The sequence below is a fragment of the Nothobranchius furzeri genome, chromosome 5 (genome assembly GCF_043380555.1).
Source record: "Nothobranchius furzeri strain GRZ-AD chromosome 5, NfurGRZ-RIMD1, whole genome shotgun sequence".
NCBI classification, from domain to species: domain Eukaryota; kingdom Metazoa; phylum Chordata; class Actinopteri; order Cyprinodontiformes; family Nothobranchiidae; genus Nothobranchius; species Nothobranchius furzeri.
Genome location: NC_091745.1, coordinates 14,410,280 through 14,436,223, shown reverse-complemented (window position 1 = coordinate 14,436,223; position 25,944 = coordinate 14,410,280). Strand labels below are relative to the sequence as shown.

Here is a 25,944-nt window from a genome sequence, read left to right as displayed (position 1 = left end):
TGCTAACTTACATTAGCCCACACAGACCTTCCATGTGTGTGCTATTCCTTCCAAAACCAAACTTCTTAAGGTCAACAGGAATTCCACTAAATTGTATGTTCTTCTTTATGGATCTTTGATAAAAATCTGAATCAGGGATGTTCCCATCACGTTTTTTTCTCCTGATCCGATTCACAGTCATTCGATTTTGAGTATCTGCCAATAATGAATCCCGATCCGATACTTTTCAGAAAAGCATTGAAGAAGAAAACACATCCAATTAGTCCTTTAAGTTTCACTTTCATTTTTTTTAGGAAGGACACCGATTAAAAACTTGTTTATCTTGTGAATATACTTAAAAGTAGCAGCGCTGCACTTATTTCAAGTGGTTTACTCCCTCGATATGCAGCTGTGAGCCGTGTTCACGTGACGGAGCGGGCAGGCGGGGTAACTTTTCTCTGCATAACACCTGTAGCTCCAGCACGCAGGAGAACTAGAAACCCTGATGTTTTGCAGACTATTGGCAATTTCTCTTTGTTCATTAAGCTGGGCGTACACTGTGCGACTTTTTCACTCACAGCACTCAGCTTCAGCTCAAACTGTACGACTTCCTCGCAGAGCAGATCTCACGAGTCATGTGCTCACACTGCACGTCCCAGTTCTCACATGCGACCTGACTGCTCACACTGTACGTCTGGTAGCAACACGTCGGCCCTAAAAATATGCTAAAATAGCAGTTTTTACTCAACACGTCAGACTTTTTTGTCTTGCCTGTTGTCCTTCGGGAGTGCTGCAGGAGGACACACAGGGATTTATGGGGGTTGGATGAGGAAAATGAAATAAAGAAAGTGAATCTGTGTTTTGTGATCAGTTTAATTTGACATGAACACGACAAACACGCTTTCTTGACAATCTTTGTGAGTAAAAAAAACGTGTAGAAATAAAAACGAACAACGTGTGTTATTAGGGAAATAGCGGGCGAGCGGTGTTGATGCATGATTGCGCATGCGCCGTGAGCGGTTCTGATACTTTTTGGGTCGCAGCTGCTCGCACCACCGCTTCAACAGTGCGATACCCTCACGAGGGACGAGCAAATGTTTAAACACGCCAGAAGTCCGTGCGACCTCACGACTGCTGATCGGCAGCTGGTCACGTGGTGTTAATCGCCTCTCGTAACCCCCTGTACACTACACGACCGCTCGGCGCAAAACTCGCCCCGATGTCGTGGATTCTCGCACGACTGGAAAATCGGCTCAAAAAAGTGAAAAAGTCGCACAGTGTACGCCCGGCTTAACGGAGACTGGTGATTTGCTTTGTTGATGCCCGAAGGGAAAAGCCGACAGCAAAAGTAGCTTCATTGAAGGCAGCGAATCACGGAGCTGTCATTTCCAGCATGTTGGATGCCCAGTTTGCACACAATACAAGTGCATTTGCTGTCCGGTGTAAAATACCACCAATCTGCAGATATCTTAGCTCTCCTGAGGAGACATGTTAACTCTGTGTTAGCAGGCTTGCTAAAAGCGGCACAAGTGTCCGAGTCCTTGCCTGCCGTAAATTGTGAGACGTTACCGTGTTGTTTTCGTATAAGAAACACATATTATTGATGTAGATGGACTTACTGAAATGAAAACCAAGCCATTTTTATTCAATTTGAAAATCTCTATCTCAGGATGAACTTAAAAAAAAGGTTAAATCTGATTTTTTTCTCCCAATCCCAATTCTTTCAAAAACGTGATTTCCGATCAGGCGATCGGATCGGAGCATCCCTAATCAGAATCGGCCTATATCGCATCAGAAGATCAGAGCGTTAAAAAAAACAGACAATCTGTATCAGCCAACTGAACCAGAGTCGACGCACCTCTATTTCTGAAATTCTAATCAGATTGGAGTTAACGAATCATGAGTTTTTCCAAATGTTTCTAAGTAGTTTTTGGACCCGTGTTGTTTAGTCTGCAACCTACACTCACCGAGCAGGTCTGGAGGTTGAGGGTCACCAGCTCTGGACAGTGAGCTCCGATGTACTTCAGAGCTTCGTCTTCAAGCTGTGGGAAAGAATCTGGTAAATGAAACTAATTTATCATCACACCATTTTAAAACACATGTTAAAGGGCCTGTATTATGCTATTTATACCTTCCAGAGCAACAATAGGCACAGTATATAACAAAACTTTACCACTGGCTCTATTGAAGTGCCATTTGTAAGTTATTTTTGGGACCCATTCCTTTAAATCATTCACTGCCAGCTGTTTTCTTGCTCGTGTCTAGCTATTTCCATTCTTTCCCAATCCGTTGTCGGAAGTGTGAGCTGCAGATGCTTTTCTGGTTTGCGCATCGCAGTAGGCATAGCGGCGTCCCAAAAAGATCTAATTCGTGGACTGTCTGCTTCATGATCACGGGTGAAAACCAACATTTGAGCCGTGATGTTTATTCTCAAGGTGTGGGAGTTCGTTTGTAAGCCTGCCCTGTTAAAAAACGCGAAGGACGACTATAGTCGTCTATGACGGTGAGCGGTTGGATTTAGAATGACAACTTTAGTCATCAATGGCAGTGAATGAGTTAACCGGGAAATAAAGACACTTAAATTAAATAAAACCCCACCTCCAGCAGCGTGATTTCCACTATAATACACAACTGCAGACCCAGAGACAACAGGGTCACGCTCTCATGTCCCATTAAGGCTCTTATTTAGAAAATTACCAGGTGTTTTACACTGAAACCATGTGTGATTTCCTGTCTAGCCCTATGTTAACGACATGTCCCATAATTAGCTTGTAAATAAATAAATAAAACCCAATCCTAGCTTTAGTGGCGCCACGAGCCCCTCCTGGGACGTGCCTGAAATATTCTGCACCGCAGCAGGTTTGGATCAACTGTATGGACCAGGAATATTCAATTCCAGGCCTCGAGGGCCAGTATCCGGCACGTTTTGATTTTAACCTGCTTCAACACACATGATTTCAATCAGCAGGTGATTAACAGGCTTCTGCAGAGCCTGATGAGCTGCTGCACAGGTGATTTAACCACTCAATCTAGTGTGTTGGAGCAGAGAAACCACTAAAACACGCTGGAAACCGGCCCTCCAGGCCCGGAAGAATGGCCCTGCTATAGACTATATTGGATTGTATTTGAAGCAGCAACGTCCGGCTGCTGCTGATGCCTCCAGAGTGGATTGGGGTAAGAGACTTATGAACATCGAAAATTTACCTTTGTATAAGAAAAACAGGTCATCAGCATCACAAATGATGTAATAAACAGTTTTATGGCGATTTGCATTAAAACAATTTTTTTTAAACAAGGTCTTTTAATCTTTGATCTAATAAGAAGGTGTAACTGAAAGGCCTTGCATTTGCTGTAAATAATGACCAAACCACTCTGTCAAGCAACTCATTTCTATTTAGAAGAGCTACACAAAGAACTGGTAACATTCCATTCAGCAAAGTTTAGCTGATGAAGTTCAAACTGAATTAAACGGTCTGCTCTTCATTCGGTACCTGTGTGCAGCCCTTAAGGAAAAGGCATTTGAGTCCAGGGCAGCAGCGCACCAGGGCCTGGATGCCATCCTTGGTGATCTGATCACACCAAGAGATGTTCAGCTGCTCCAACAAGGGACAGCCCTCACTAGGTGGAGGGAGAGAAAAGTAAAAAAAAACAAAAACTAAAGCAACAGTGAAATGAAATAAAGGAAAAAGAAACAGCTTCATAACAGTGAAATAAAACAATCTAATTTTTTTTCTGTATTTTAAAAAAATGTGAAACGTATCATGATGAAGTAATAAGACCTTAAAGAGCAAGTCACCCCCAAATCAACTCTTTTTTTGCTGATAAACTATATAAGTGTGTGTATAATCGTACTGCAGACATGTGTCATCAATAATTTGGCACTTCAGTGCATCTTGGTTAAATTTTAAATATTCTGCCTAAAACTGGCAGTGTTGTGCCGTTGTCAGGTAAAAACTCTGCACTGCATTTGAATTTAAATCTGCCACCGCTATTGGCTAAGAGGTATGCTATGATGTAAACTGGTACATTATGATGTCACAATGCTGTCGTGAGCTTGTGTGTGTGTGTGTGTATTTGTTAGCGGCTCCGCCCTCTCGGTCTGCCAGGCAACAGCATTTGTTGCATTTTTCAAACATGAAGTGGGAGTGGAGTTAGACTCTGGTAGGGGGTGACTTGCTCTTTAAGTAGGCTGATTGACGTGTTTTGTGTTGGGGTGGGGCTTAGATGAACGAAATTAAACAGCTAATGTCTTGATGTGAAAAGGGGGCAGATGTAAGTTTTTGCTTCTTTCTGCTCCTTTTCATTTATGATTATTTGTGAATATGAATTGTTTTAATGTAACTTTTATTTGATTGACTGAATGAAATAAACTAAACCAAACTAAAACTAAGCTAAGTTTAACCCTTTAAAGAAGTCATATGCTTGTTATTTCAAAATAAATCTGCTGAGGTCTCGGATATGAATGAATGCTTTGGGAGTCATTTCCTGTTTCAGGGTGTAGAAGTTAGCCAGAGGAGTTGGGGGTGCGATGGCAGCAGGATTTTGAGTCTTACTCATTAATATTCATGATACACAAACATCTCACCTCTGAGTGGCTAACAAGCTTAGGCTGGCGTCGACACACCGGGCCTTTCATTGACTGGGAAGACCGGAAGGGAACAGCTGTGAAACTGGACGTATGTCCTGTTGCCTAGCAACTAAGACAATTTTAAACTTAAAACCACACTTGGTGGCATTCAAACTACCATTAAATGAACAGAGAGGATCCACAGCCAGAGACAGCAGCCACGTTTACATGCACACAATAAATCACCCAATCAGATCAAAAATTCTACATGCAAACATGTCAGTGGGAATGTTCTGATCCGATTCGGCCCGATCGGAATGAAATTTAAAATCGGATTGAGAGAGGTGGTTTTGTCTGATCATCATTCTGATTGACGTGCATGTACACAGCCAATCGGATTGTTGGAGTAAAATAATGACCACTGCGCATGTCAGCAAGAGCTAGCGAGCCTCTCCGCTGTCATTTAGACTGCCTGACTCAAGAAATGACGCCTAACTAACGAGCGTCGGCTTTTAAATATGATGGCAAGTCGTCCCAGTTTCTGTGAGCGCAGCAGCTGTTTCTGCAGCAGGTGGATGCAGACGTGCTGGTAAAGAAGACAGGGTAACATCGGTTACACAGACCTGGGCTGAGTTTAAGGAGGCCGATGTTGAGTAGAAAACATCCTCAGTTAAATAAAAACACGCTAACGCAGAGGAGATGAGATGCGGTTCGTTTATTAACACATGATGAACACAGGGTTCGGACTTTCTGAACACCTCCTGGTATTTAGTTTGAACCAACTTTTCTCAACAGTTTCAGCTGATCGTCGCATTTTATTAATAATAAACCACAACAGAGCTCAGTAATAAAACATGAGTCTGAACCCCCTCGAGCGCAGCGCTGCACGGCCGTCACGTCAGACCTGCAGACCAGCTGATCGAGAGGCAGAGACGAAGATAACCCTCCCTTATTTTAATATTGTTAATAAAACGCAGCAAAGCATAAACCTGCAGTTATTCACTGAAGAAAACATAGCTTCTGTGAGAAAAATAAACTGATTAATTATCAGATAAATTGATTAAATGAATCAGGAAAGCAGGAAGAACTTTCCTTTTTCCATTTCGTTTCATGATGTTTGTTTACAGTTTTTTTTCTGGGAAAGAAAACTCTGTACAGGCTCAACCTGTTTAATCTGGTTGAATACTTGGTGCAAACTCACGGCATGATCGGATCATTTCAGTTAGTGTGCATGTAAACAGAGATTCGGGAGTTCCGATCAACCAAGATGTGAATGGGATTGGGGAAATTTGGTGCATGTAAACCTGGCTATTGTAATTGCTAACTGATCTGTGTGTTCAATGCATTTTAAGGTTTTATGAGAATATTTTGATGGAGAAATGACTGCACGTCAAGTTTTATTTTAAATGTCGTTATGGTTGTGCTCACTTGCACAGATGAAAAGTCTTTTTCCCACTCTTTGTACCCTCGCTTTTCGGAAATGAACTGAACCGTGACATTAAAACCAGATTGTGTACTGGACCGGGATTAAAGGCAAACCATTATACCCTGACTTCTTACACAAAAATTCCACATTTTCTAATGTTTTATACATTTCTTTTCGGAATTCAGATAGGATGCAAAAAAAAGAATTTATACTGACAATGATCACTTTTTCTGGAAAAAATTAAGGTCTGTTCCTTTAAAGGCCCCGTGTGTGAAATCCACTGAAATCATGATGAAAAGATGCAACTCTTTAGCGCCGTGTAGTTCAGAGGAAGTATTGCAGCTATGGTGGCTCACTCATGAGTTTGACTGTATGATCAATTTCCAACCTGTGTAGCCTAACCCACACAAAGCTTAAAACAAGCTACTCGACCTCTTTAAAAAGTATTTATAATTATGACTGTTTTATCAGCCTACCAGTTCTGAAGGAAGCAAGCTAGTTCTGTTCTTCAAGCTGTCACCATTCACACACGGAGGAGGGGTGATGTCAGCCAGGAGGTCAGGTGTTGTGAAAAATTGTGTTCCCTGAAATATTCTGTCCCCCCGTGTGGGGAAATCACACTTCTGGCTATTTTCACAACATTTGTGATAAACGTTTACGGGAAAACGATGTAATGTAATGTAATAATGTTATGCTTGTGATTTTTTTATCTGTATTTACTCCTAAAAACTATAAAAAGATACAGAAAAAACTTTCTTGTTCACTCTTTTGCAGCAAACTTATTTATCATTTTTTAAAGTTATGTAAAAAGATGTAATCTCACTCTGTTTAACCATTTTTCATTTGAGGTAGTTTAGTCCTCATAATGGACATTAAAGGGAATTTATGGACTTTTTAATTTTTATGCTCGCGATTGCCCTCTCAGGACAAAAGCATAACGGCAGCTTCAATAGTAGGCTCGTGCACGAGGCGCGCATGCTGTACGTGCACACTCCTTAATGAAAATAACAGCTGAGACAGTGCTGTGTGTGTGTGTGTGTGTGTGTGTGTGTGTGTGTGTGTGTGTGTGTGTGTGTGTGTGTGTGTGTGTGTGTGTGTCCGGAGGACAGGAGAACACGCAGCTAATTAATTAAATAATTTGGTTCAGTACCTTTCTCTTCAGCACAGCCGACAAAGGTTTAAGATGGGTCAGCCCTCCTGCATGCTCAGATCATTCCCTTCCCTTGCTTGAAAAAATGTTCCAAAACGAAAGTTGAACACATCTTTTTTATCTGTGAATCCAATGCCGTTCGGCGAGTCTCAAATAAAAATTTGGGCATCTTACTGTAAAAAAATATACCATTAATGTAAAAAAGAAACTCTAAAAGAACTATGTTCACACCCCAGAATCGATCCCAGGTCAGACATCTTACAAGGTGAGCTACACTCTAGTAACATTCAAAGTATCTGTAACTTTTATATCCTTGATGACAGCTAAAACAACGTCAATCCAAAGAATGGTTCGGAGCGAAAATGGCTATTTTGTTGCTAATTTGCAGGAAATATCTAGAAGAAAGTAGCTCAGGGTCCTCAGAAATGTAGCTAGGTTCATCACTAGGCGTTAGGAACAGCGACAAAGTGGCACTGCCTCCCTCTCAGCTGCTAAAGCTACAGACAGCAAATGCTACGGGCTATGCCTGAGCGTGAACGCGCATGGGGCAGCAGTAGTTCAACAGGTTGAGCCGGTTGTCCAGTAATCGGAAGGTTGCAGGTTCAATCCCGGCTCCGGACAGAGAATTCTGCTGTTGTGTCTTTGGGCAAGGCACTTAACCCCCCTTGCCTGCTGGTGGTGGTCGGAGGGACCGGTGGTGCCAGTGCTCGGCAGCCTCACCTCTGTCACTGCGCCCCAGGGCAGCTGTGGCTACATCGTAGCTCATCACCATCAGTGTGTGAATGTGTGTGTGAATGGATGAATGATACACTGTAGTGTAAAGCACTTTGGAGTCATTACTCTGAGAGGCGCTATACAAGTGCGGGTCATTTATCATGAAGCAGCCTGCTCGACCCGAGCAGCTCTCTTTTTCTGTGATTTTTACAGAAAAACAGGCAATCACAGTAAAAATACCAGGGCTCATTCTACAGGACCAGGGCATTGCAGGAGAATGTATGAAGAAGACATTTATTATTTCTATACATGTTTTGGATGTCAAACTTCCATATAGTCCCTTTAAGTTCTGTGGATTTGGAAATGTTTGCTCTTGACTGCCTAAAGGAAGAATATTTCAGGGGAACATAATTTCCCACAACACCCGTTTCATGCGGCTCATGGTGCACCTCGATGTAAACAAACTGGCTGCCGCTACCAGCTTATATGGATATGGAGCGACCACTGGCTGATCGTTAGCCACGGCTGGTGAAGGGAGTGTTGGTGAGCCGGGGACACGCTGGAGATCAAGTAAACAATGCTGACTTATCCACCAGCCAACCGTGGCTCACGGCTGGCTGGTGGAGATGGGCGTCACAAGCTACAAGTTAGCCATGGCTAGAGCCGGGGAGACGCTGTACGCTGTGTGTAAACTCCCACCGATTACCAGCAAAAGGAGACCAAAGTCTAAAGGTAACGTTTGAGAAGAAGCCCTCTGAGTCGGAGCGTCTCTGTAACACGTGGAGAACTACGCTGCCGTTAGTAAAGTGTTGTGGAGATAAGGTAAACAACGCTGATTTAGCCACAGGCTAACGGACGAGCGCTGGAGCGTGTTGGGCGAGACGGCAGGCTGCGGGGAGAGAGGAGACTTAAGTAGAAAGACTTTGGAACGGACGCGTTGGGACCGGGTCGGGAGTTCTGGTACTGAGAGAAGACGGATGAACAACTTGAGGTGGGTTTGGGAGTCAGAGACACTAATCGGAGGCTGGCGTCCAGATAATAGCGGGCGGGGGTCTGAACATATGCAGCTTCCTTGTGTTGGACATGATGACGAACTGACAAATTTTATGTGTTTTTTGATTTAATTGTTTTTTATTCAAACTAACAAATACAGCAACGGTGTTGCTATTCTTTTCTATTTCTTAGTTGAATTAGCAGACTCCATGCTTCCAGGGCGCACTGCTGCCCTCTGCTGGTTCTTTCAGCTTACAGTCATAGACCAAACGGGTAACGTGGAGCTTGTATGTCCCTAAACAGCTACTGTGTTTTAAGATGGTGGATGACCATGGAGCCTCGACCACAGTTTATGTATTTAAAAATGTATAATTTCAAGTTGAGAGGAATATTTAGAATTGGTGTTGGTGATAAATATTAGTGAAAAAGGACACATTTATGAACTGGAAACAGAATTTGATAGTAAACAGGTAAAAATATCACACACTGTGGTTTTAAGGGTGGACCAATGTTGAGAAATTAAAGTCTAGCTGTTTATTTTTTAGCACTCAGTATATTTTGTGAATGACGTTTAGCCACCAACACTTCAAATTTTCACTTAACATCTGTAAAACTGACTAAGTGAAGACATGTTTGTGCTGGTCATGAATCAGGTAGACTTCCAGAGTGAATCAGTTGTAGATTAGCATCCAACAGAGTCGAGTTCCATTAAAAATCCTCCCATGGCTGAAGGAATAACTTGCCAATATTATCAGCTGCATTTCCGCATCAGGCTAAACACGTATGAGAAGTTACTTTTGTCCAAAACCCACTCACCTTAGAGCCTTAAGTGACAGGTTGGTGATGGAGGTACAGGAGGCGAGGTCCAGGTGCTTCAGTTTAGGACAGAACTTACTGAGACTACTACATGTGCTGCAGGGATAAAAATCATTAATAAAAGCTAATTAATGTTTTCATGGAAAGTCTGTACTATGGTTGAAATACCTGAAATAACGTCATACCTGTCACTGATCTTGGTGCAGCCATTCAGACTGAGCAGCTCAATGTTCCTGCAGTTTTGTGCAAAAGTCCTGAAATAAAAAAAATACAACAGTGGTCCATTTGGCAACAACAGTTGAATTAGTGTAGGTCCGACAGTAAACTCACCTTAAGGCGCTGTCACCAACTCCCAGACAGCCTCTCAAGCTCAGCTTCCGGAGGAACCCTCCACATCGCTTTGAAATGTTCTCCACAACCCGCCCCTGCAGCAAGAACAACTCCAGTCATCCCCAGCTTGTTTTATAGCAGGGCCTTAACCCTGGTCATCCAGGGCCACTACCCGCATGTTTTCTACGTTTCCCTGCACAAACACTCTGGGTGTGAATCAGCAGGCTTCTAAAGGACTTGGGGTCATGCTGAAGGGGTGATTTGATCAGTGAATCAGGTATGTTGGAGGAGGGAAACAGCTAAAACATGCAGGGCAGGGCAGGGCAGTGCAGGGCAGTGCCCCCCCCCCCACCCCCTCCAGCCAGAATTTAATAGCCCTAGTTTAGCGTAATTACACACAGAACAGGGAATATAAGTAGGGAAGTTATTTAGATTGGCCCACCTCAATGTCCCTCTGAAAATCAAAGAGATCGATTCTTTGCCAGTTGCTGCCATCGAGGGCCAAGACGTTCCAGGACTGGGCAGAGAACAGGAACCAGTTTAGAAAGCAGATCAGAGCTTACACAAACAAACAAACACAAACACAAACACAAACACAAACACAAACACACACGCACACACAAACACAAACACAAACACAAACACAAACACACACACACACACACACACACACACACACACACACCAAACACAAACACAAACACACACACACCAAACACAAACACAAACACAAACACAAACACAAACACAAACACACACACACACACACACACACACACACACAAACACAAACACAAACACAAACACAAACACAAACACAAACACACACACACACACACACACACACACACACACACACACACACACACACACACACCAAACAGAGACTCACCCGAGAGACCTGGGCACAGCGACAGAGTGTCACCACATCCAGAAAGAAGAATTCTAGAACACAGACGGGGATGGTTCAGAGACCCTAACCAAGCGGCCCAGAATGTTTTACACTACGCTGCTCTCGGCTCAACCCAACGACTGCAAACACTCAGAACCGCTCAGAGTAAACCAGCCGATACGGTCTATGACCATTAGCAGTGTTGACGTTTATCTCATCTGTAGGGAAAGTTGTGTTCTCTGGGAGAAACGGTTAGCCTGGCTAGCTATTCTATACATGTGAATATATGGTCTGGCCACGACCCAAAGACAGAGCTCGGGCATGGGTCAGAATCTACAGTCGTCTTTCAACTCATCTCCACATGCTATTGGACACCAAACATGACGTTCTCACCACTGTGGATATCAGTCAGCAGGGCAGTGCACCATGCACTGTTGAAGAAAATACAAATACATCTCTTTTCTAAATAAAGGACCTCTTATCTGCTCTTGACTCAAAGAAAAGCCAAGTTTAAATAGTCCAAAGTTGAAATCTAAGCTGATCAATAGTGCATGGCTGCAGAATCAGACTTGTTTTTGAGACAGCGCCCCCTAAATGATTAGTGCTGAACTGCAACTGTAGATTCAAAACATGCCTTTAGGTCCTGTTATGCATGTAAAATTTTATTAGAAGTTAGAAATGCCAATTTTTTATTAATGCAACATCAGATGATTTAATTTCTGGTGAACCCTTAGGCTTATTACATCAAACTTAAACCAGTCATGTTCCATCTAACTGAAATATGTTTTGTGTTACTTTACATAAAATCACACATTACTTTTGTAAAGCACAGCTTAAGCTCAACCATTCTATAACACCTCGATGAACAAAACACAGTGGTGGTATGTGGCTCCTCTATCAATGCAGGATGAAAATATCAGCACATTCTTCATTTCTGCAGCCATCAGGATTTTCTGGATCTTCAGGATCTTCTGTGAGTGCTGGAGGAGCTGAGATCAATAAAGTTCAACTTAATTCATCTTTGAGACTAAATGTAAATCAAAGTGGCATAACGTGGACCTCAGAAATGATAAATACACTTTATACATGTTTATTTTATAAACTTAAGTTATTTAAAATCCAGCAGTTGTTCTGCCTCATTACTGTTGTATATTGTTTGGATGGTCCTGGTAGGCTGTGGTGTGTGTGTGTGGGTGGGGGGGTGGGGGTGGGGGGGGGGGTCTTGCAGAGAAAATAATGATATAGAGCAATATGTTTAGTCATCACAGTCTGGACTGTAATGTTCAGCAGCATTAAGAATGATACACACCTTTACTGTTGTATAATAAAAAAAACAACCTTTAGCCTAAAGTAACTGGTGGCAGGAGAATCTCGTCTCTGCTTTTTGCGGATGATGTGGTCCTCCTGGCTTCATCCAGCTCTGACCTTCAGCTCTTGCTGGGTAGGTTCACAGCCAAGTGTGAAGCGGCTGAGATGAGGATCAGCACCTCCAAATCTGAGACCATGGTTCTCGAACGGAAAAGGGTGGCCTGCCAACTCCGGGTCGGGGGAGAGGTCCTACCGCAAGTGGAGGAGTTTAAGTTTCTCAGGGTCTTGTTCACGAGTGAGGGTAGGAGGGATCGGGAGATCGACAGGCGGATTGGTTCGGCGTCTGCAGTGATGCGGACGCTGAACCGATCTGTTGTGGTGAAGAGGGAGCTGAGCCAGAAAGCCAGGCTCTCGATTTACCGGTCGATCTACGTCCCAATCCTCACCTATGGGCATGAGCTTTGGGTAATGACCGAAAGAACGAGATCGCGGATACAAGCGGCCGAAATGAGTTTCCTCCGTAGGGTGGCCGGGCTCAGCCTTAGAGATAGGGTGAGGAGCTCGGACATTCGGGAGGGACTCGGAGTAGAACCGCTGCTCCTCCGGATCGAAAGGAGTCAGTTGAGGTGGTTTGGGCATCTGGTCAGGATGCCTCCTGGACGCCTCCCTGGGGAGGTGTTTCGGGCATGTCCTGCCGGCAGGAGGCCCCCGGGTCGACCCAGGACACGTTGGAGAGGTTACATCTCCAATCTGGCCCAGGAACACCTTGGGGTCCTGCTGGAGGAGCTGGTGGAGGTGGCCGGGGAGAGGACGGTCTGGAGCTCCCTAGTTGGGACGCTGCCCCCGCGACCCGGACCCGGATAAGCGGAGGAAGACGACGACGACCTAAAGTAACTGATTTATTTCTGTCAGGAAATAAAAACAATTTCAAACTTTTATGAAGAAGTTGGCTTATATTCTTTTCTTTCATATCATCTACAATTAATGTAACACTTTATTTAACTGTCAAAGTGGGAATGACATGATTAACTAAATGTGCAGTTCAGACCAGTCATTTCTACTAAGCTAAATTAGCTCCTAGCTTAGCCTACATGTGGTGATAAACGCGTCAACTCACAAGAAAACGTTCATTTTGTTTTCAAACTTAACTCGACAATTAAATTTAATTCTGAAAGTTTGTTAGAAAAGTTACTTTGATAGCATCAAAAAAAAGGTGCTTCCCATTCATTACTTACCCTCTGATTGTCCTCCATCTTGGATTGTTATCAAACGGTGGGCAGTGCTGTCTCAAAATCAATAGACGCCTAAATCTGTGGTGTACGGGTCTGCAGCAATACCCTTCTAAAACGAGTCACTGCCATCTTAGTTGTTTCGCTATGTCGCTCCATCGCGGCCCCCCAGACCGATAGAGTGCTGTGGTTGGCACAGCACAGTACTGCCAAGGCCAATGGTAGTTCTGAGGCTCAGCACGGCTATACCGACATGCAATGCAAAATCATTTTTCTTTGGCTACGGTCTAGATTTCTAGGATAAGAAATTTTAGCATGCTTAGAAAAAAAGACAGGTAGACTTCTTTAAGCCTGCCGTACACGAGAGCAAGCTGCTGAGCAAACAGCCTCTAATGACCGTTTCCTCAGCAGACACCTCACTGTGTGCGCCAGATTCTCACTGAGTTTTCCACCTCACAAGACGCTGAGGCGAAAATCTGACCGGTTTGATATTTTCCGTCTCGGGGGGGAGGCATGTGCGCACTACGTGAGCTGCTGGCTGAGCTGAAATATCCTAGTGGCCAATCAAAGCCAAAGACTGGCTGGGGGTGGAGTCACTGGTGCTCCAGAGTTTTCCTAGTTCACACTGACAAAAAGCCATAAAACTGAGCAGAATGTTCCACACCACTACCATTTTGGTGCAGAGTTGTCTTTCAGTGTAGGATGGACTTAATCTCAGACTGCTTACTGATCACTTCCTGCTGAAGGACCCCCTCCCCTCCTGCAAGTGCTGTGGACCGGACCAGTCGTTTAAACGAAGTATAAAAGTTTTTAGGCTGATTTGGAGTTTTCAAATATATGGGAACCTAGTAAGTTCAATATGAGGAGTGTCAACATTTTAAAAGGAGAAGCAGATAATAAATGTAAAAGAAGTTGTCATCAGGGTACTTCACACTTTTGTAACTGATACAGTTCCTTATGAGATAAGAAAAACTGATCCAGAAGCTATCGATTTTTTTCTCAACTTGCTGTAGACAACACTCTGGAGGAACATAGTGAAGAACTGAATACAGGAACCCACAAAGCTGCAGGGGCTGAAGTTTACAGATGCAGAAAGTTGCAGCGTCATCTGCTGGCCTCACAAATCCTGGCTCTGCACCTGACTGAGACGCCACAGCACAGGCCTGTCTGGCACGGTAGAAGGCTGAGGTATTACATTCATTCTCAGTTTGCCAAGAGACTCCTGAGATTTAATGTTTTCCATCTGAAATCAATTGAAATATTTTATAGCCACAGGGATCTGTATTTAATTATGGTTAGCATTCAGAGAGCAAAGCATCTTGGGTAACAAAGGGAAGTGGTTGGGCAAGTCAGCATAAACAATGACTGAGAGGTGCTGTGTCTTGTGTCTGGGGGTGGGACGGTTCAAAGGTTATCAGGGGAACATGGTGAAGAGTAGCCATTGCCTTTGTGTAAGAATCACATGTTTAAAGTCAGACAATAGAGCACAAAATAAGCAGCACGCCCTCAGAGAACCTGCTGACTGAAGGATTATGAAATGTCACTTGCTCACCGTAGCAACAGCTCCTTAGGCAGCTTCTTATTGATGACCGCCTCGTCACTATTTGTGAACATCTGAAACAGAACAGAAGAGTATGAGTCCTGGCAGCCTCTCTCAAAGTGGCTTCCATCCACCTTCTCAGCACAGACGCTAATCCCATTAGCAGAGATGGATTAAATGTCAATTCTTAGGAATCAGTGTGACGAAAGATAAGACGGCACAGGAGAATTCAACTCAACTGGACTTTGTGCTGTAAACTACTGAGCTGTGGATGTGACAGCCTTTGCTTCTGCGTTATCTTCTAAGCATGCAGACAGTCCCACACAGGGGCCACCAACACTTAGAGGGCTACCATCCTGCGTGTTTCACAAGTTTCCTGCTCCAGCACACCTGAACGAAATGGTGTAATCACCCCCGCACCAGTGAGTTCAGCAGAAACACGTCAATCACATTTAAAACAGGTGTGTTTAAGCCCTGAAGGCTGTTCCACCAAGGGAACTAATCCCAAAAACCAGACTCTCTGAAAATCCTGCCTTTAATTTCCTCAAATTTGGTTCCATGAACGAGGTCAACCTGAAGCCCCGCCTGTTCATCATGGTAACATATGCTCGAGGACAAGCCTGCTTTGGCAGGCTAGCACTGAAGCTTGTTGAATATGATTGTACGAGGCACGTCCCCCTTTTCTTGTTGACGACCGGCAGCTATGGAGTGGTGCATTAGTGCCACCGCTGGCCCACGGCAGTTGCAGCTTTGCTTTTCATGGCTGTTTACTAGTTTATGCTTCTTCCTCAGCTCCACACGAGTAGACGTTTTGCTCTCGGACTTCTCCGTCTCCTGGAGAGCAATTCTCCGCCAGGACGACAGAAGGCGTAGCGCTGGTCTGGGATATCCTCGGTCCATGATAGTGCATTTACTACTGTGTTTATATTGTGCTTTTTGTATTTCAGAGACTTTTTAGCGGGGACAAATTTGTCCCCCTTTCTCCTCCACCTCTTCATGCGCTGATATATTGTGCATCCCTATCAGAAATGTTGTGCAATTAGTGACATTTTAGCACAAAAAATTGAAAACAAGATTTCAACCATGAAAATCTTCTGAAAGAAGAACTGGCAGCACATATCGGCCACTGGCTGAGCATTACCTCTAAATATCAATATAGGCAATGGGAAAACCATATTGGTTGATAGAGGTGCTGAAAAAGATTGATTCAAGTCTGAATCGAGATTCTTATTTATGAAGATTCAGAATCGATTCACAAAGGTTCCGAATCGATTCCAAGAACTCAAATATTTGGCATGTTACAGGTTTGAGACGCACTTTTGTATGTTTTTGTGATCTTTGTTAGGAGAGTAAGTACTCCCGATTACTTTTGTGGTCCCATAAATTAAGATGATTTGTTTGAATCTGCTGATAAGAGGGCACTTGAATGTCATTTTTTTCCATACTCAGAAATTTGACATATTCTCATATTTATTTTCTAAGTTGATAAAGGAGTACTCAGGATTACTCATGTAACTTGTTTCTACACACCGTATTACTTTCAAAGCTACTGTCTGGTGTTATGACCACGGTCATGAGGAACATTATTTCTTCTATTTTTGTACTATTCTTTTTTTAGTGTTATTTTGAGTCTGCAGGTGCCCTCCTAGGATTGGTGGATGATGGCCAGGGGACGTTTGGATTGGAAGATCAGCTGGGGCAAAGCTGTTAAAAGGAGCCTGATGAGATGCAGCTGGGTTCTTCATTCTCCACTCATTCCAATCAGCCACCACTTGATGCTCTGTGTTTGTGTGATGCCCTTGTGTTTTTGTGACTATTACCTGCCATTCCAGGATTCTGTAGGGGTGAACCGCCTTTTTTCTTTTCATTCCTGTTTTCTCCTGTTTTGGATAGTCAGGGAGGTAAGTTTGGTTGTCAATTATTTCCTTTAAGCTTGTAGGTCAGTTGTCACTCTGAAGTTAGAGGTGTTTTGTTTATTGTTTTAGGCATTGGTTCACCCGGAGTTATTAATCCTCCCTCGTCCTTAGTTCATCGCCTTGATCTTGTGAATAAATGATTGTACTCGGAATTCTGCTGTGGTGGTTTGGAACTGGTGGAAGATTGAACCATTTTTAAGTTACAACCTGGCCCTCCTAGACGGGTTGTGATATAGGTAACTACAGAGGTGTTATATTTTACAAGGTAAGCAAAAATAAATGTTGCTTTTTGGTCAAAAGATTGTTTCTGTTTACAGTTTTAGAATCACTTTATTTTACATAGTAAATTAGCATTTTGGAGCATGACCAGTTTAAAATCAAATAAAAATGTGACCCATAGCTTTAACTAACTTGTACAACAAAGTAGTTCATCCTGGAGCAGACACTCTTTGTTAATACTGATTGTGAATCGATTTAAATTGAGAATCGATTCTGAATCGAATCGGCACCCCAAGAATCGGAATCGAATCAAATTGTGAGTTGCTCTAAGATTCACATCCCTATTGGTTAATTTCTAGTTCATGCTAATGAATTTGCACCCTTATGCATACCGGCACGTCTCCACTGGAGTCAACTGCACTGCTTTTTTATGTGTTAGGCTCCAATTTCTGCAAACCGCCAATGAATTTCTAATCAAAAACAACTGCATGCTGTGCAAGAACAATTACAAGTTTGTCATAAACAGACAAGAAGAAAGCCCCAGTATGCAAGGAGGCAATAAGTTAGCATTTATTAAAGACACAGTCACATCCATTCGTGCAAAACTGAAGAAGTAACCAAGCTCTGCTAAAATATGAAATGTAAGCAACAATGTCTGGGACCCACCGATGAAGCAACATCTGGCCCAGTCCAATTTCCCATGAGAGACTTGGGAAAAATGAATATGAACCAGGGAAGGGGTATATGAGGACTTTGGTAGGTAAATAAATAAAAAAAAACATTGACCAATATCTGTGGAAACGTCCAGGATTTTGTAGGTCCTTGCTTGCTGTCTTGTTTGTTTTAAATCTCTAAGATTTCTTAAAAACAAATGACTTGTTTATTTGCAGTTTTAAAAGAAAAGGAATAATTCGTAGCTCCAAACAAATTGCCGTTTTAATTGCGGCATCCGACTCCGAAAGACGAAACTAACTCATTCATCAGCACAAAAAGCAAACGGACGTGTCTGCCAGCTGAAATTAATGCCTGGACCTTTAAAGAGGCAGCAAGCCTTAGGTCAAAGCCTTTTCTATGTCTCCATGATAAACGCACAAGCTCTGCACGCACGCATGCACAAACACACACAGCTGTCTACACAGAGGCTGTCTGCCAGCACAGACGTGTAAAATTTTGAGGGGGAAAAAGGGACAGAGATTCTCTGTTTGGGATTTGGGGCAAACCAACTGTGACGGCTCGCCCTCCAGAGTGCTTCTCTACAGCCAAATAATCCAGGGCCACTTTCAAGATGTACAGTGTCCCCTTTTGTAATGCAACATAAAACGAACCTGATGCTGCATGAAAGTAGGCATTATGTTTTCACCACTGGTCAAATATAATTAGTGACGCAATCCTAGCATGGAGGGGGGTTAGCTCAAGCTAAAGATCAAAATGTAGTTCTATTCCCAGGAAAAAAAGAGGGCTGCATTTGTACTGAAGTTGTCATCTTTCTTTATATATCAGCAAAGATTTTCCAATGCATCTGTTAACTTTTACATTTTCCCGAAAATAGTTTATAACATATTTCAGGTTTAAATCCACATAAATACCTTTAAATATAAAAGCGAGTGAGGCCCCTGCGTGAGCATAAATGAAAATAATAATGTTTGTTGTGCATTTGGTGTATTTTGCAATTACACCAATCAACTGGTAATGTGGTGAATGTATTGCCATTTCCACTGTTGTCTTTCAAATCAAAAGGCGCTAGCACTGTGCTGTTTAGAAATGGAAGATGCAACTTTTCTGTGAGGAAAATGAAAAGCTAATATTACAATTAGATTAAATTGTATAGATAAAACCAAAAATGTATATTCGTATTCATCATTTAGTGATAAACATAATTTAAGCAAGTTAACAGCACAAAGTCCCACATTAAGTCAATAATTCACTGTAATGCAAACATGTTGGCTACTCACATTTTCAGAAAATTCAATAAACTGAAATTAAAGCACGTAGACAGGAAACAGTTTTTTTTCTTGCTTGAAACGCTCATTAATTTTGTAGTCTTTAAAATTAAATTGATTGGTTTTTAGTGTTAGCAGTTCCAATCATTGTGCAAACAACTCTAGTATTTATTTTCTTCCATGTTTTTAAATTGTCAGGAATTATTTTGTGATGCACCAATATGAAATTTTTGGGCCGATACCAATATTAAGGTCACTGTTATGGCCGATAAGCGATATTTGCCAATACTGATATACTGACATTAGTGCTTCCAAAATCAGCAGATTTTATATAGAATGAAAATTCTGAAAGCTGAATTTACGTTATTATGTACACACAACACACACATTTATGGTTCTGAGATGATTACATTCACTGTCACATGACTAAACAATTACACAGCTATGGAACTAGGATTGGGACAATATTACATGTAACTTGTACCAAGCTTTGTAACCTGTAACATGTTTTTTAACTGTGACTTTTGTTTTGTAGCATGTTATTCATGTTTTGTAACACGTAACTTTCAATTTGTAATGGGTAACTTTATTTTTTAGCATGTAATTCTCATTTTGTAACAAGTAACTTTAGTAAATAACCTGAAACTTCTATTTTGTAACTTGCAGAAAAAAAATCATTGTTCAAGTTTCAAATCACATGTCTCAAAACACAAATCTTAGTCTACAGTTACAAAACTCAACTCACCAAGTACAAAACATTTTATCCAAATTCTGGCTTGCTTCCAACATGAATTGTCTTTGACAGGAATCCAAGACACATGATTGGCTGTCAGACATAGCCTGTCATTGGTTATTTGGGAAGGAAGCTGGAATTGGAACAGAATGTTTTGTACTTGTAGACTTGAGTTTTGTAACTGTAGACTGTAGTTGTGATTTGAAACTTGTACATTGATTGTTTTCTGCAAGTTATAAAATGAAAGTTTTGTGTTATGTACCAAATGTTACGGGTTACAAAACGAGAATTACAAGCTACAAAATGGAAGTTACGTGTTACAAAACAAGAATTAAAAGCTACAAAATGAAAGTTACAGTTACAAAACATACAGGTTACAAAGCTTGGTACAAGTTACATGTAATAGTCCCACTCCTAGTTCCATACACATCACCCCCCTTACCCTCTGAAACAGGAAAACAAATGGAGACTAGATGGAAAAAACATTGGTTGTTAATATTAGCCCGGTTTTATTTATTGAACCATACCGATATTTTAAAAAATGACCAACATCGGCCAATACCAATATTGATGCAGATATATTGTCCATCCCTAGAATATTTATGTTTTTTAAACATTTACAAAAATTAATAAATACAAGCTTTTGATTTGAAGGCCTCATTTGGCGTTTCCGGTTCTCCACTGGCCGAAGTCCGGTTGCTTCTGCAGCAGCTTTCACTGCAGCTGTCGGGCCAGAAGGTAACGGCCTGAGTCCTCCGAGTCGTCAGCTGTTGCTCCGTTAAAAATAAATTAAACCACACACAAATCCCACGCTGGTGGAGATTAAACAACATCAAACGCTCAGGCTACACACGCTAATGTCACCGGCCGGGTACATATTCCTGCCTCCTGCACATCTCACAACCAAATACTCAACTGCGCGTGCGCAGCTTCTACACAAAGTTTATTTTATACTTCCCATCCAAAACAGACCCGTCTCGTGTGGGTGTCTTCAGGTAGCCACCCTGTTGCATGTGTGTGGGTGTTGATAAGGCACTTTAGTGATGTGTAGGTGTTTTTGGTGTGTTGCTACACCGGTGAAGGTAGCACTCACCAGCATAAAGGCCCCCTCCACTGTAGCCACGGATAAACACAAATTCAGAGCTCAAATACACAAAACCAGATTACAGATTAGCTTAGCATTACATCTGAGAAGCACGTACAACTCAGAGGTTTGGACAGCAAACCTCCCTTTTCTGACACGAGCTGTGTGATGTGTGCTTTGCTGTGCTCCGTGGCCTTGCATTCTTTGTTTTGACGGCAAAAGAGGAACGGAGACAACGCTTCTGGACAAAAACATGTCCCTATTAAACGTTACCGGAGAAACGCGGAACGTTTGGGGGAAAATATCGACGTGTGTCCTCGGAGAGATGACCTGCCAGGCCTCAGCAGCACGCTGTCCGAACAAAACAACCGTGCTCGACCTAATCCTAAACACCACCGACTGCGGAAGCGGCATCAAACAGCCTCGCCATAAAGGTGGAATAAACAACGCCACAGTCGTAGTTTATAAATTACAGCTTTCTAACAACTCTGCTCTGTGTGATCAAACGACTGTCAGTGAATACACACGGTGAACTCACCTCGAACCGGCTCCGTGAAACACCGTTTACCTCCTTCCCCATGCCGGACGCTGCTCGGACCGACTCAACGGGTTTGGTGTAAGCGCAACAAAACGCAAATACGGGCCCTCTTCACGATTCTCATGTCCCCTCGGTCCCTCCTGGCGTGTGGTGTCGGTGTTTTATGGACTGAAACAAAAACAAGAAGCCGTCCCGTCTGTGGAGAATGTGGGTTAGTGGCAGCAGCCAGCTCTGCTCTTATCTGCTCGGCTCGTGCTCTCCTCCTCCCTCTGGACCTGGATCCATCCACACAATGGACCCGACAGCAGTGGGAGCCTCAAACTCAGAAACGCCTACACCACTTAGTGTAATATTGTTGCTTCATGTGCCAAACACAAAATGGGTGGTTTGCTTATTTGTTCTCAGTCTGAACTAAGAACAGATACCAACGTGGGGTGTCAACCTTTTAATAAGCGCACGTAGCAGTAGCACACATACCTGGCCCACTGGCTTCTGGAGCGTGTTATAAATTAATACAACAGCCTGACCTCAATCCAAACAGATAGGTCCACTTTTTACGATAGAAGATATAAATGCAACCCACAATTCCCTTTGAAAATAATAATAATATATGTTAAAAACACATCGGTTTAATCTTCTAGAACACACACACACAGTAACAGAAACATAGACAACACGGAGGTTAATTTAGTCTTTTATACGATATAAACCTGTGAAACGCACCTTTCTATCGTATTTTCATACTTTTGCTATTGCAGTAGAAAACACCACTTCCGCGTTTCTCATTTTGGACTACGCCCCTTAGAACATAATATCCAATCAGCACTCAGAACAACAGCTTGTCATATGACGTATCCTATGTCTATGAGAGGGACGCATGTTTGACATTTTTAAAGCTCTTATTCAATTTGGAAATAATAATAATAATAATAATCATCATCATAAAACTCACTTTGAAATAATCTCATTCGTTGTTAATTTATGTGATATTTCACTTGCCTTCATTGTGTTGTCATTATTTTAGCCGCATTGTTGTTCCTATTGCCTGTTGGTCCAATCTAATGTTCATTTACTCTAGAACCAGTTCTTATTTGACCTCCAGCAGCACAAACATATGAAGCTAAGTTTAGTACCAATTTAGGACTCTTCATAAATGCTTTATAGGTTTTCTGGTGGACCGTTCTATCTGTCACTCACTCACTCACTCACTCACTCACTCACTCACTCACTCACTCACTCACTCATTCACTCATGTGGGTCATGAGGAGATGGTTTAACACCAGTGAGATAAATTAATGGTTGCAACTAACATGACGTGCATGGTTTCGGTCTGTAGGAGGAGAGCAAAGTACCTGGAACACCTCAGACAGGTATGTATGTGGAGAACATGCTAACTCCGTGCAGAAAGGCAGCAGCTGATACAGATGAAATAGAATGGAATGTAACAAATTAGAATGTGTTTTATTGCCATCACTATAAGTGTGTGTTTGCTTGTGTGTTCAATAAAGTTTCACAAACTGCAAGGCTCTATGTGGATTTTCCAAATATGCTGTTCAAACTCTCGCTGTGCTGCATGCAAAAAAGCTATCAAAAATGCTTTGGCAGTATTAGTAGTATTATTAGTAGTAGTAATATCACAAATAGTCTTTTAAACATACCAATTACTTTTGGATATTCTTTTGTTTGTGTTTTGCTTGATACCAGCGGTATCAAACGTATGGCCCCCACCTACACTGTAAAAAGGGCTTTAGTGAGGTTGCAGAAATGATATTACTGCATTTTGTATATTTTGAATGAATTGTTTATGTTTCAGGGTCTAAACATGACTTAATCGTAAAGCGTTAACATGATTTCAAAATGTGTCAGGTCAGGTGTACAAGTGCAAGCCCTTCTCTTGTGAAATATTTAAATAATGTTTTCTGTGTAAGCTCCGCCCTCTAGAGGTGGAGCTTTGCAGGAAAATCAACTTTTCGTCTGCCATTTTTCCACTGTATCAGGACAGTTTTCCATTTATTGAGGATATTAACTAACTTGCAAACTTTCCATGAATGAGGCTAGTTGAAGTATAATTAAAAATATCAGTTTACAAATTAAAGTAGAGCCATATGTTGACTTTTCCGAGATATAATCTTTTTCTGATTTAAACTGAGGATGAAAAGGTGACCAGGTGTTAAAGCTGACCTGAATTGATGGTAGTTTGTCATTATCATCAAACATAAATAATAATTCATAATTCATGGTTTCAAACCCTTTTCATATCGACTTGCCTAGTTGCCTTGTGTGAACCCAAGTTTCCATGGTAGTAGGTCTTTGTGGTGCCAACATAGCCCTGCAATCCAGACTAAATAAATATATTATTACAAATGTATTATTATTACAAACTTTACAAAGCAAGAGTTTGTTCTAGTTCACTAGGCTAGCCTATCTAGGCTGGATGACACCAAAGGAGAAATCCTTATTGAAAGAACATTTTCAGTGAGTTCATAAGAAATGTTTGTTTTTATTTAAAACAGGCATGTTTTTCTTTGTGTTAATTAAAATGTGAAAGGGCAGCAGCGTTTCACTGTTGCTCTGAATGACATTTTACAGGCAAGCCTTTCATATTAGTCTATTATGAGCAGCAGTAGCTGCAGGTGGTAGAGCGGGTTGCCTCATGATCGGAGGGTCATGGGTTCGATTTTAGCTCCCGCCAGGGGTATCCTGCTGTTGTGTCCTTGGGCAAGACACTTCACCCAGCTTGCCTGTGTTAGTGGTGGTCAGAGGGGCCGACGGTGCCAAATGGCAGCCTCGCCTCTGTCAGACCTCCCCAGGGCGGCTGTGGCTACAAGTAGCTTACCATCACTAGCAGTGTGTGAATGTGAGAGTGTGTGAAAGCGTCTTTGGGCATCTAGAAAAGCGCTATATAAGTTCAATGCATTATTATTATTATTATTATTATTATTATTATTATTATTATTAGCGCGTTCCAATTAGCGCTTCATGAGCTGCAAGAAACTACTAATGTGTCCTTTTTTCTCTTTATTCGAGGAAATGAAACAGAGTTTGAACCCATCTCGAGTCAATATGGTGGAGATAAAGAACTAACACAGGAGTAAATGGCTGCTGTTAGAGGTTTAAGCCAGGGGTGCTCAATCCTGGTCCAGTGGTTTCTCTGCTCCATCACGCTTGATTCATTGGTTGAATCACCTGTGCAGCAGCTCATCAAGCTCTGCAGAAGCTGTGGCTACAAGTAGCTTACCATCACTAGCAGTGTGTGAATGTGAGAGTGTGTGAAAGCGTTTCACCTCCTGAGTGAAATCAGATGTGGTGAAACAGGGTTGGATACCGGCCCTCTAGAACCAGGATTTGGCACCCCTGATTTAGGCTAAACAATGTCTAAGTCTCATGTGAGACCACCGAGCAGTCTGTCTTGTGCCGTAACAATCAGAGCCTCGATCATCGTTGGAGTTCTCTCGGCTCAGGGGACTCTGCAAAAGAAAGTATGTCAACGCGATCTGGGCGAGGAGAGGTCTCTGTCAGAAATAAAGAAAGAAGGGTTTGATATAAAATTACGAATAAACGTAAAATAATGGACTGAATGTTCCGTTCAGTTGTCATTTACAGTTTACATTTAAAGAGCAAGTCACCCCCTACCAGATTCTAACTCAACTCCCACTTCCTGTTTGAAAAATGCAACAAATGCTGTTGCCTAGCAGAACGAGTGGGTGGAGCCACTAACAAATACACACACTCACGACATTGTGACATCATAATGTACCAGCTAACATCATTGTGTACCACTTAGCCAGTAGCGATGGCAGATTTAAATTCAAATGCAGTGCTGCGTTTTTACCTGAAGAGGGTGCAACACTGACAGTTTTAGGCAGAATATTTAAATTTTACCTAAGATGCATTAAAGAGCCGAATTATTGACTGCATTTGTCTACAGCACAATCAAGACACTCATTTATATAGTTTTTCAGCAAAAAAATGTTGATTTGGGGTGACTTGCGCTTTAAAGAGTTTATTTAAATGCTCTGTTTGGGGTTGGCTTTTTTCTTGTTTGCAAATGTTGGTTCTCTGAGTGCAGCCTTCTCTGTTTGGTTACCGTGGCAACATGGGTATGTTAGAGGAGCAGAGTGGGAGGAGGTTCTGAGGGGTTCTCATAGAGAAGTCCTAAAGTTGTGAATGTGAATTGGATTTGAGCAGCTTGTCTGTCGCTACAGAAAGAGTGCCAGATCACCGTGTAGCTCCAGAAGGATCTCCTTCAAGAAGTGGTATCTCTTCAGGAGCCACTCTGGATTCTCACCAAGCAGATCTCCCACTGGGTTTGAATCTGGGATTCTCCACCATTTGACCTTAGAACTGAAGAAGCCTCTCGGATGAGAGGTGAAACGTCTTCAAGCAACTAAAAGAAGTCCAGACGCTTTTCTTTCAAAGCTCCTTAGACTACAATGACCTGGATGACTGAGAACCTTCACAGACACCAAGCAGATCAGTACGCTCGTGGAAGACGCGTTTCCCTCCAGAGTGCACGCTCTGCCAAATCCTCCAATAACACAAGATCTACAATGTCAGATTCTCGTCCGTC

General features: G+C 42.3%; 1 protein-coding gene across 1 annotated transcript in view; it reads right to left on the bottom strand.

The window, feature by feature from the left end:
* fbxl20 (F-box and leucine-rich repeat protein 20) overlaps positions 1 to 24,576 on the bottom strand; it is a 31,050-nt gene extending 6,474 nt beyond the window's left edge. The window contains exons 1-12 of the mRNA XM_070551896.1: positions 24,460 to 24,576; positions 23,642 to 23,703; positions 21,477 to 21,649; positions 21,375 to 21,402; positions 14,957 to 15,018; positions 10,868 to 10,920; positions 10,418 to 10,492; positions 9,976 to 10,070; positions 9,831 to 9,899; positions 9,646 to 9,741; positions 3,471 to 3,597; positions 1,947 to 2,021 (exon numbers count right to left, since the gene is read on the bottom strand). Coding sequence (XP_070407997.1) covers positions 1,947 to 2,021; positions 3,471 to 3,597; positions 9,646 to 9,741; positions 9,831 to 9,899; positions 9,976 to 10,070; positions 10,418 to 10,492; positions 10,868 to 10,920; positions 14,957 to 15,018; positions 21,375 to 21,402; positions 21,477 to 21,649; positions 23,642 to 23,703; positions 24,460 to 24,576 — 1,032 coding nt within the window. The remainder of the gene's footprint in view (positions 1 to 1,946; positions 2,022 to 3,470; positions 3,598 to 9,645; positions 9,742 to 9,830; positions 9,900 to 9,975; positions 10,071 to 10,417; positions 10,493 to 10,867; positions 10,921 to 14,956; positions 15,019 to 21,374; positions 21,403 to 21,476; positions 21,650 to 23,641; positions 23,704 to 24,459) is intronic.
* Positions 24,577 to 25,944: the final 1,368 nt, after the last annotated feature.